The sequence below is a fragment of the Tasmannia lanceolata genome, unplaced genomic scaffold (genome assembly GCF_043159265.1).
Source record: "Tasmannia lanceolata isolate RefF3 unplaced genomic scaffold, GAP_Taslan_0.1 ptg000002l, whole genome shotgun sequence".
NCBI lineage: Eukaryota > Viridiplantae > Streptophyta > Magnoliopsida > Canellales > Winteraceae > Tasmannia > Tasmannia lanceolata.
The window spans coordinates 35,614,494-35,626,263 of NW_027518679.1; the positions used below are offsets into that span (position 1 = coordinate 35,614,494).

General features: G+C 39.1%; 1 protein-coding gene across 1 annotated transcript; it reads right to left on the bottom strand.

The window, feature by feature from the left end:
• Positions 1 to 2,269: 2,269 nt before the first annotated feature.
• On the bottom strand, positions 2,270 to 7,144 carry LOC143884381 (laccase-17-like). The gene is made up of 6 exons (XM_077387913.1): positions 6,973 to 7,144; positions 6,447 to 6,598; positions 5,393 to 5,637; positions 4,720 to 4,848; positions 3,334 to 4,299; positions 2,270 to 2,624 (listed from the first exon to the last, which is right to left on the bottom strand). The coding sequence occupies exons 1-6, from the start codon at positions 7,099 to 7,101 to the stop codon at positions 2,494 to 2,496; spliced, it is 1,752 nt and encodes a 583-aa protein (XP_077244028.1). The 5' UTR covers positions 7,102 to 7,144; the 3' UTR covers positions 2,270 to 2,493.
• Positions 7,145 to 11,770: the final 4,626 nt, after the last annotated feature.

Here is an 11,770-nt window from a genome sequence, read left to right on the forward strand (position 1 = left end):
AATAAAAGGGACTAAAATAAAATTTCCCCAAATCCGAAATTCAAATTCCCTTTTCCAGCACTTTCCCGCCCTCCCACCGACTAATTTCGCGCCGTATTTTTTTCTAGAAAGCCAAAAGCCACGTAAGCCCTCCACGTAGATAAAGCCGCGTAAGTACTCCTCACTAGCTTTCTTAACAAGCCACCACATTACAAAAATTAAGAACTTGTAACCCTCAAATTTCAAGTTCAAACTCTTTTCCCTCTCTATCTGTTTTTGCCGTTTCCTTTCTTTCTCTTTTGAATTATTTTTGTTTTCTCAATGGAGGATGAGCGAGAGCGAAAGGAAATGACGGAGGACGGGTGCGTTACACCGAAGCACGGTGTATATCGGATACCGACGGCGGTGATTTGCCCGCCGCCGCCTAGGAAGAGATCGACGGTGTTTGAGAAACGGAATGAGCCACCTAAGAATGGGTACTTCCACCCACCTGATTTGGAATCAATCTTTGCTTTGGCGCCTAGACGGGAAGCTTGCGCTTGAATGTTGTTGTGTGTTTCTAGTCTGTAGATATATGTAACCTATTTTCTCTGTTTTTTTTTTTTTTTTTTCTGTTGTGTTTTGTTGTTGTACTTTTCATGGGAATTTAGAATAATGGGGTGAAACATTTTATTCCATTGGTTTCTGATTTGTACTTGTGTTTTTTTTTCTTCTGGGTATTATTCATTTCTATTCATGTTCTGATTGCTTCCAAGCAAAGTGAGAGCTGAACAGAGGAGTAGGGGGAGGGAGAGAGAAAGAAAAAAGAAGAAAACTCTCGGTTTTTTTTCTTTCTTGGGACGAATGAGGTTCTAAATCTAAGATCTGGGTTTTGTCCAGTTATGACATCAGAACAAGAATTTGGAGGAGGATGTGTCGTTGTGTAGGGATTAGGAGTTGTGTAATTAGAGGATCCCGGCCAGATGCAAACATAGTATGAAAATTGGGTCTAATTTCAAATTTTGGTGGGAACCCTTTTCTGTACGATTTTTCTATGCGGTGGGGGTGGGGGGGAGCGGGGGATAATTTAGGGGTGCAACTTGGGTTGGGCTCAACCCCAACAACCATACAGGCTCAACCCAATTTTGGCTCAGGTTGGGTTGGCAATTACTCTGTTTGGGTTGGGTTAGGGTTGGAAAAAAGGAATCCAATTTAATTTTGGGTTGGGTTTGGGTTGAGTCCTTGGGCAACTTGACCCGAACCCAACCTCCGTCCTCTAATTTTATTGTGATTTCTTAGGGTTATGTTGTTTTTAGTATTTCTTTTGTTTAGCCCTAGGGTAACCCGAACCCAACTTGACACAACCCGACTGATTTGGAAAAAATGGGTTAGACGGGTTGGTTAGGGTTGATAGATTTGGAGGCGGGTTGGTTTAGGGTTGACCATCCTTGTCCAGAGGGTCGGGTTGGGTCAGGTTAGGGTTAAGGGAATGGTAACTCGGGTTGGGCTAGGGTTGACCTCAACCAGATCCAACCCAACCCGAGGTTGACTCTCCCAGGTCAACTCTGTTTTAGGAGTGCAGTGTTCTTGTCCGAGTCCGCATTTTACCTTATAGAGTCAACCAAACTTCTTTGGCTCTCCCATGCTGTGCGAGTAGGCGAGGATTTGCTTTGGTTGCATTTTGACATGCGTTTTGAAACACTATGTTTGACCCTAGCTTACGAATTTGTTACGGATTCGCAAACCCTAAGTTAATTCTCCTGCAATTCCGCCATTGATGAGTTTGGTCCATCATCTAACATCTTTAGTGGACATCAGTAGTGTGAACCAAGATTGGCAAATTTTGTATTTCTTATCGAGGATATCTAATTGTAATCAAACGTATGTTTGAGGGGGCATGTTAGAATGTGTGAGGCCTCACCGTTTGATTGAGTTAAGATCTCACTGTTGGATCATTGGTGTAGATTAGGTAGTTTGGATACATTAGCAGCTACGCAATATTTAGTAGTTAGGATTTCTATCTTTATTACTTTCTCTCATTGTGTTCATCTCTTGCTATCATTATCCCTTTGAGTGTTCTATATAACACTCATTAATGCTAAAAAATGTAAGAAACAAAGATCAATAGAAAATCTCTGATTTTATTAGTTTCTACTGAATCTTGAGTGACACAGTTGAGTTGACTCGAGTTAGTTTAGACTTGATTTCCGGGTTTTGAACTATTCGGATTGCATTATGGTTGGTGCAAATTACAACAATTTGAAGAACCAAAATGCACGAAAAATAGCAAAAAAATAAGATCAAATATCAGAACAATCCATTTTTATTAGCAGTAAGATGAGGGAAAAAAATTAAATTGAGGCACATTTTCAGTATATGTGAGTGTCTATTGCTCTTCATGAAAATTTTCTAGTCGGAGACTCCATTGCAGGGGATATAAAAGAAACTTTAGAAAAAAAAAATGAAGTATAGGAGAAAATAATAAGTTAAGCTCATTGAACTGTAACAGCTATCCAAAACTGTTTGCTCGATTGATCAACACTGTGGGAGATCGGACGGTGGAGGTGGCAGCTTCTGATTGGGCAGTTTCCCATCCAACACAACCCACGCCATCTTCAAGCCCCAGCTGGTGTGGACTTCCAGGTGGCAGTGCATGAACCATACACCTGTTGCCATGTCAGCATTCATGCCAAGTCAGCACAAGTTTATAAGTATCGTCAGAGGGAGATGGTATTACCCCCACTATCAGTATGGAATTTGCCCAAGATTCTAATACAATTTCCCCCATTTTGGATTTTAGAATTTTTGCGGAAAAGTTTGGAAAAGAAAAAGTTTTTCAGACTTTCTTGTTTTTCCATTGTTTGATTTGACATGAAAAAAGCAACTTGAACCACCACTCTTCAAGATTTATTTATAAGGATCTATAATTTATATTGACGTCCTTCTAAATAAGTCATAATTAACAATTTCATTTCCCTCTAAGTTATTAAAATAAAAATATCCTACGAAAACAAATTTCCCCAAGAAATGTTTTTCGTGCAATCCAAACAGGGGAATGATATTTCCACCCTCCTTTAATAGCATTTGCACCCCCTTCTGTTTGCCTTTACCTTAAATGAAGTTGTTTTTAAGAGAAAACAGAGGGCGAAACCTAGAAGAGTAACAGTGAATACAGAACACTGAATTAAGTGTATAGAGGAATGATCAATGTAGCAGATGGTGGATCTCATTTTGTTTATAATCTGACTATGATCATTCTGCTATATATCCTGATCCAGTGTACATACTATCTACTGGGCCATTCTTCATGGGATCATATGCTACTTCGTGTGAAAAAAAAATTAAGCTATGGCTTACGAAAATTTTGTTACAAACCTGGGTTGTCTGCTAGAAAGCGAATGGCAACCCAACCGCCCGAAGGAACCCCAACAGTATTCCTCTCGACGGGATCAACTAGATTGAAGCTGGAAGGGTCCCTATTGGGATTGAAGTTTCCGAATCCTTGTCCAACGACGAAGAAATTGAAGCCGTGTAGATGGAGAGGGTGGCTCTCCGCCCCAAGAATGCTAGTATCTTGCATCACTAGCTCGACGCTCGAATTGAAAGGAAGAACTAGCAACTTAGTACCATTGATCACCAAGGTGTTGTTAGGAGGGGAACCAGTGTAATTGAATGGGATGAGAGTCTTTTTGGGGAAGTCAGTTGTGTAGACGCCATTCGACTGCTCGAAGAAGTGAGCTTGGAGTAGTGCTGTTGTTGGTAGAACCAAAGAAATGTTGTTAATAGAAGCCGCGAATTTAGTGCCATTAGGCCCTTGACATGTCTGGTTTTTTGGGCATGGGTTGGTGCCGAGGCCCACGGTGAAGAAGAAGCGTCTGTCTATAGTTTGGGGGACGTTGGCGGGGAATTGGACATTGGCTAAGCTGCGTAATTTTTGGGTGAAATTTGTAGCAAAAGAAGTGTCATTGAGAGGTGGGAGGGTTGGCTTGAAGAGGGGGAGTTTCTTGATATTAACATTTGAGGAGGAATTGGGGTGTTCGTATTCGAGAATTCCGGTGGTAGTTGAATTATCGAAGGTACCGAGGCCGGTCACATAGGGTCTTGCCTCCATGAGGAAGGTTGCATTTGGGTAATTGTGTTTGGTTTTGAGGAGGACATTGGTGGTTTGGCCTGGTGTTATGAGGAGTGTATCAGTTTCAAAGGGCTTCACATAGAGGGCGTCGGCATCCATAACAGTGACTGTGTGGTTGGCTATGCTGAAGAAGAGTTCATCATTGAGAGCAGCGTTGATCAGGCGGAGGAGGTAAGTCTTTCCTGGCTTCACACTGAGCTTGAATGTATCTGTCCTCCACCATCCAAAATAAAAAAGGATAGAGGTCAATGTTGGAGTATAAATGATTAAATAACACAACTCTAACTGCTTAGGCTTTTGGAGTAATTGTTTGTTTCACATGGTATAGAGCAATTGCCTCATGATAGGTCATGGGTTCAAAACCCAACAACTCCTTGATGTTAAAAATCCACGTGTATGGACAACCTGGAAAAGAGGGGTTACATGTGCCAGACACGTGCCACGTGTATGGCCATCCCCAAAAAAGTGGGAGAGCTTTGAAGTATGAATGATTAAATAACACGAATTCTAACAGCTAAAGCTTTTGGACTATCCATTTTTGCAACATATGATGTTTGTGTGTAGCTTGTTTCACCAAACCCAAATGGATCTTCCCACACCAGTGAAATGTATTAGAAACATAGAGTCACCTTTTGCAGAGCAATTATACAGAGGCCCGGGAAGTCCGTTAATGGTGTAGGCGTCGGAGACATTCGGGCCTCCTCCTGTCTGCAAAGCTTGGTTGATGATAGCCTCAGTGTCTGCATTAAACCACTCTCCTGGAATTCAAAAAAAAGAAAGAATTCATGTTAATTTTTTCTGATAAACAACTTCATGTTAATTAATTAATCTAAGCATGTAAGCCCGAAATGAAGGCCCGTTTGTATGGATTTTGAGAATTGTCAGTCAAAAACTGATTATTGGCCTCAAAATTAAGGCTCTGTTTATTTCATCCTAAAATGGGTGTAAAACAAATTTATGCATATTTTAAAGTCGAGAATGGTTGTAAAACGTGCTTTATGCCCATTTTACAACGGAAGAAACAGAGCATAAATGTATATTTGAGTCCGAGTCCAAAATTGCTTATTGGACTAAAAATTAAGGCTCTGTTTCTTTCAACGTAAATGGGCGTGAAACAAATTTTATGCTCATTTTTAGTATAAAAATGGGAGTAAAATTTGTTTTTTGCCTATTTTGAGTCCAATAATCAGTTCCGGACTCACAATCTGTTCTCAAAATCCAAAACAAATAGGGCAGAAGACTAATGCTCATTGGATTAAGAATCTAATCCATTTCATCTCATAATATCGCGTTTGTGATTACCAAAGATGATTGGGACTTCCTTGTACGGTTTGGCAAATGGGTAAGGGACATTGCGCTTAGGGAGGATAACAATGGACCCGTAGAGGGTCGCGCGTAACCATGAGATGTGTGCATGCCACCATAGAGTCCCTCTTTGCCCAATGATGGTGAAGTTGTACACATAGCTTTGGCCCGTCTGTATCGGGCACTGAGTCACATAAGCAGGACCATCTGCCCATCCGCTTCGGAGCTGTCGAACCCCGTGCCTATTTTTCCATCCACCATACATTCATACAATCCAAAACAAGGCAGTTAGGATTAGTCCCTCATATAGATTCTAAGTGTAAACCACAAACTCCATCTCTAGACTAGGTTGGACAAGCTAAGAATATAGTGTTGTGATTTCCCTGTTTCTTTTGCTGTAAAATGTGCGTAAAACAAATTCTATGCTCATTTTTCCACTTGAAAATGGGCATAAAACAAATTTTACGCTCATTTTATGTCCACGGAAACAGAGCCTTAGTTCAGAGGGTGATTTCCTAGCCATAATCACACATATATCTGACATTTTTAAGGGAAATGATATAAGCACAACCATTTTTATTAATTGCAGAAATTCAGCTTGTCTATTCTTTTTTAATTGGCATGTGAGAGTTTTTTGGGAATTCTAACAACCTTTGTCAGTTCTTTAAATAATAAAGGACAAGATAAGTTAGTGCAATTATCAAAACATGCCCTGATATCATTTCCATTTTTAAAATATGGTAATAGTTTGCATTTTTTTTTTGGATAAAAATGACATAGTAGCGAATGTTTTCAGAGATTTTGAAAAAAAAAAATCAAGATATCTTTGTATTTTATAGTTTTTCATTCTCCTTTGCAGTAAAGGACTTTTGTGGTGATTTTTAGAACCAAGAAAGTAAAATTATTTGAAATTCTTCTTGCTTAAGTAATGCTATTGAAAGATTTATCACCCCTTTTTTTGCTTCTATTTTTGTTGAGTCATATAACTGTAGTGAAAATTACCCACCAGCTAAATAAATAATAAAAAAGAAAAGGTGAGAAGATTCATTACCAATGCAGGGAGATATTGTTCTGAACATGGTTAACCACCTTAACTACAACTCTGTCACCTTCCCTAGCAACAATCCTTGGCCCTGGAAACTGCCCATTAACCGTCACAATGCTCTTTGTGTGGCACAATCGCGTTACATTTTGATACTGAATCTGCAAGAAATGAAAAAAAGAAACAGTTGAAGAAAAACCCACATTCCCTTAGCTAATGTCCTTGCATTGGATATACTAATGGGCTCCTTTCGATGTAAAATTGAGTAAAACAAATTTTTTGCCCATTTTCCACTTAAAAATGGGTGTAAAATTTGTTTTACGCCCGCCTAAAATAAAATTTACTCCCATTTTTCCTCTTAAAAATGTGTGTAAAATTTGTTTTACACCCATTTTACGTCTTTAAAATGGGTGTAAATTTTGTTTCACGCCCATTTTGTGGCCCGTTTTCCACTTAAAATGGGTGTAAAATTTGTTTTACACCCACTTTTACGTTGAAAGAAACATAGCCTATGAGGAAAAGTCGTGTAATTTACGTTGAACTTGTAGTGCCTGGTAATGCCTGCGTGCTTAGCTAATGTGGGCTCAAGGAACAAAAGCATGGCACTCAATGCAAAGAACAAAGCTCTCATTGTAAGTGATAATGGAACAGGAGAAGCACCCATCCCTCTCTCTCTCTCTCTCTTGAATGATAGAAAAGATAGAAGATTTTGAGTCTAAGAGTTTGTACTGGCCATGAAAGCTTGTTGGATTGTTTATATAGAGATGATTGGAAGTAAGTGGTCGATTAGGTGATGATATTATCCAACAGAAAACCATTGGACATTCATGGCTTCCAATTTTCACTAAGGGCTGCTCGTCTTGTCTGGTTGGCCTAGCTGTTTGGTCAAGCTGAATTTTAGAGTGTTTATAAAGTAAATGCTTATTTTTATTAGACATTTCAATAAATTTACTAAAATACCCTTCATGATCAAATTTACTAAAATGCCATTTATAATTAAATTTATTAAAATATCTTTTACTGTTTGTTTCATGCATGAAATGTAAATATTTGGCTAGGGGTGTCAATGGAGGATTTATACAGTGGGCGGCCATGGATGCACAGCCCAAAAATAAAATGCGGGCCACATTATTTTGTTGATCCAAACCATTCATTTGTTGATCCCTGATGTAGATAGGGGTTTCCCAGAAAATCTACTCCATAGGATGATCCTTACTCTCCTTTTGTGTAGGTTTGATCCAAACCATTCATTTTTAGCGCACACCTTATCTTTGTCATGGCCAATTAAATGAATGGTTTAGATCACCTAAACAATGAGCCCCATTGTTTTTTTTTGGGAGCTGCACGTGCATGCACGGCCTTGCACCGTATAAATTCTCAAGTACTTGACCTATGTCTTGGTCACAATCTATCTGGATTCTATTTGGGAGATTTTATATGGTGCCCCATTCGTGAAATCCAGTGTTGGTCTACCACCCTTGATATTTGATCCAACAGCTGACCACTTTCGGAGGCTGGGTCACAATCCATTTTGTATCGGACTGTCCATCGAAGTGACCTAGGTCCTACTTATGTTGTACACAAATGAAATCTTTGGAAAAAAAAGGGAAAATAAAGCTTGTTGTTTTGAGAAGAGAAGAAACTTGCTTGTTGTTTTGAGTAGGGTTTTAAATATTACAAAATACCCCTCTTGAATGGACATAAATGGACAAAAATGTAAAAGGCCTTTTTGTACATTGGAGCCCCCCATTCAGGTCTAGGGTACTCCATTGGGCTTTTTGGCTACGTTTCGATCCGAAATAATTTCAGACCTTAAAATAATATCCAACGGACATGGTCAGATCCAACTGCTATGCCCAATCCCGACCATTAATGTTGGGATCACATTTGGGTCCATTGGACCGTCTGGATCACAATCCAAAATAATTTCGGACCTTAGATTATGGAGAAATTATATGATGCCCGACCGTCAAGTCCCGTGAAGGTGGTACTTCAAAAGTACCACCCTTGATATTTGATCCAACAACAGCCTCTTAAAAAGTGGGCTGCTGTTGGATCAAATATCAAGGGTGGTAGCGTTTTGACGGTACTTGACCGTCGGGCACCATATAAAACCTCTAGAATATGATCCATGAATGGACACAGTCAGATCCAACTGCTACGCTCGATCCAGTCCATTAGTGTTGAGATCATTTGGATCCATCGGACCGTATGGGTCAATTGACACCCATATATTCAGCATTTTGATGTACATTTTTGGGATAATTGGAAGAAATTTTTCTCATCATTTAAGTACACAATCTTATTGACATTTTGATGTATTTGCTCTTTAACGGGAAAAAATTACATTTTTCCTGCTACTAAAATGAGGGAGGTGGGTATTTTGGTCAAATTTCAGAGCTGTTTTTGTGGGGCTCTTTAGCTTAGACTAGTAGGGTTGTTGCACGGATGCCTAGCTCTCAAGGGATTTCCTACTCCCTCTACTTCCAACCATTTGTCTTGTTAATCAAGGCAGACTTATCTAAGGATATGGATTTAACCCAATTATGTCAAGAAAATTGATAGGTACACACATGGGGGAAATTCGTTATGATGAAAAGTCGCAAGTAGTGTAAGATCATTAATACTGTTCTTTTTCTTGCTTATTTATTAGTAATCTTATGTTGTTTTGAGATGACATTTTAGCAAAGTTCTTGTAAAGGCTGTTCCAACCATATGAAGCAATCAACTTGATTTTCCGTTAGAGATGTTGATTGGAGAAAGATGTCTACTTTGAATCCTTTTCTTTTCTTTTCTTTTTTTTGGATAAAGGCTCTATTTCTTTGGATGAAAAATGGGTGTAAAAATTTTACGTCCACTTTTTAATTTTAAACCCATTTTAGTCTAAAGAAACGGATTCAAAGAGACAGATTTCATTGAAAATTGTTCGGAAAGTTGCCTTATTTCCCATCACTTGTGGTGTGGGGAGGCAAAATATAAATAGACTTAGGGCGTGTTCGGCAAGGCTTCTCACTCTTCATGCATTTTCAGATAGAAACAGATAGATGAGACTCTACGGGAACGACTCCGAGTCGTTTAGACATGTGAAAATGAGAATAGGTGGAAACGGGCTTTACGGGTCGCACATTCCGAATGGGATTTTAGCTTCTTTTTTTTTGGCTTTGCTCATTCCCTGCACCTACAAACCCCGTAGAAACCATTTTAATAATGGTTGTCGAACATGCCTTTAGGTTTTTGGAAAGCCAAAATCTAAAATTGCTAATATAACATGACCAAGTTGAGGTTGTGTGTGGTTGCAAAAAGAAACGTTTTATTCTGTGTGGGAGAGAGAGAGAGAGATGCTCTTTGTGTTTTTTCTCTTCTGTTTTTCCTTGGGATTTTTCTTGGGTTACTCTCGCGTACGATCTTGGTTGAGAAGCAAGAAAAGGGTTGCGGGTTCGTGGGATTTGGGTTAATCCATTGTAATCCGCATATATTATTTTCCCATAGTGTAGTTTGTGTTCTCGCCTATGGATGTAGGTATCTTGGCCGAATCACGTAAAATCTTGGTGCTTTTCTTGTGGTTTGTGTTTCTTTTCTTTCCCTTTTTTTACTTGTGCATGATCGAATTGGATTCACCCGGGGGATTTTTTCAACGAAAATAAACGACAAATGCATTTCGAGTGGCAAAGAATGGCTCGTATAGAATAAGGGCAAGGTGCTCCTAATGTCTACTACGAAACGATGGTGCAAATTGCAAAGCCCACTAACATGAATAATAGACGTTTTGCTTGCGGCAGTTGGTGGTGCCAACGGTAAATTGTCGACAATTCAAAATTTGGATTGATGTTTCAATCTTAATTCTTTTACATGCTAACACTGCGTCTTTTTGTAAGATGTGTTAATTTTAAAGTGTATGTTTTGGTTAGCTTTATTTATTTTATTTTGAGAGATGTAGTGAGGACAGATTTGTAATTTTGTGTCCATGGGAATATTGGTCTTTTGTTGGCCTAGCTTGCACATGTGTGAGCCACACATGTTTGCTCCATCTTTTGCTACTACCTACCTATTTCAAATTACTTGGAACTCCAAACCCACCACTTCCCTAGGCACCACTTTCCCATACTCACTACCACGTACGTAAGCTATTTTCTCTTTACTTTCCATTGACTAAGCATATTCCTATTAACTCAAAATACTTTCGGACCTTAGAATATGATCCATTTATGGACACAGTCAGATCCAACTGCTATGCTCGATCCAGTCCATTAGTGTTGAGATTATTTGGGTCCATCGGACCGTGTGGGTCAAGTTACACCCCTATATTTAGCATAATCAACAAACTTAAAATTAAAGAAAAAAGAACTAATGTTATTGTGATAATTGGAAGAACATTTTCTCATCATTTATGTAGACAATCTTATTAACATTTTGCTCTGTTTGGTTGCCGGGTTTTTTTTGTATGGTTGCATTTTGGTAAAAAAAAATGACATTTTTCCTGCTACTAAAATGAGGGAGGTGGGTATTTTGGTAAAATTTTAGAGCTGTTTTTTGTGGGGCTTTTTAGCTTTGACGAGTAGGGCTAGGGTTGTTGCACGGATGCCTAGCTCTCAAGGGATTTCCTACTCCCTCTACTTCCAACCATTTGTCTTGTTACTCAAGGCAGACTTATCTAAGAATATGGATTTAACCCAATTATGCCAAGGAAATTGACAGGTACGCACGAGGGAAATTCGTTATGATGAACAGTCGCAAGTAGTGTAAGATCATTAATACTGTTCTTTTTCTTGCTTATTTATTACTAATCTAATGTGGTTTTGAGATGACATTTTAGCAAAGTTCTTGAAAAGGCTGTTCCAACCATATGAAGCAATCAACTTGATTCTCAAGAAATGAAAAGAAAGGAACAGGCCCCTAATTTTCTCGGGAAACCAGAAATATCGCCGTTCTCTTTGTTTCTCGGGAACTTACTGATAATGACGTGAAAAAGCGAAAAAAAACTAGGTGGAAATTAATTTTCTCGCCAAAGCTTTCTAGTCATTTCCTCCCAAATCGATAGGAAATCCGTTTTCTCTGTTCACTTGTTTTCCCGGGTAAGGAAAAAAAAGGTTCCGAGAAACTGACGTGGCAAAAGGAAAAAAAATCCCGAGAAACTGACGTGGCAAAAGGAAAAGAAATCCTGAGAAACTTTGCAGGAAAAGGTTTCCCGTGCCTGTTCACGGGCGCAGGAACTGTGCAGGAAAAGGTTCCCGAGAAACTGCTTTCCCATCTTTTTTCACTTGTTTTCCCGATAAAGCAAATCTCATCAAAATGGTGGGAAATGGTTTCTCACACTTGTGAGAAACGACTCTTTT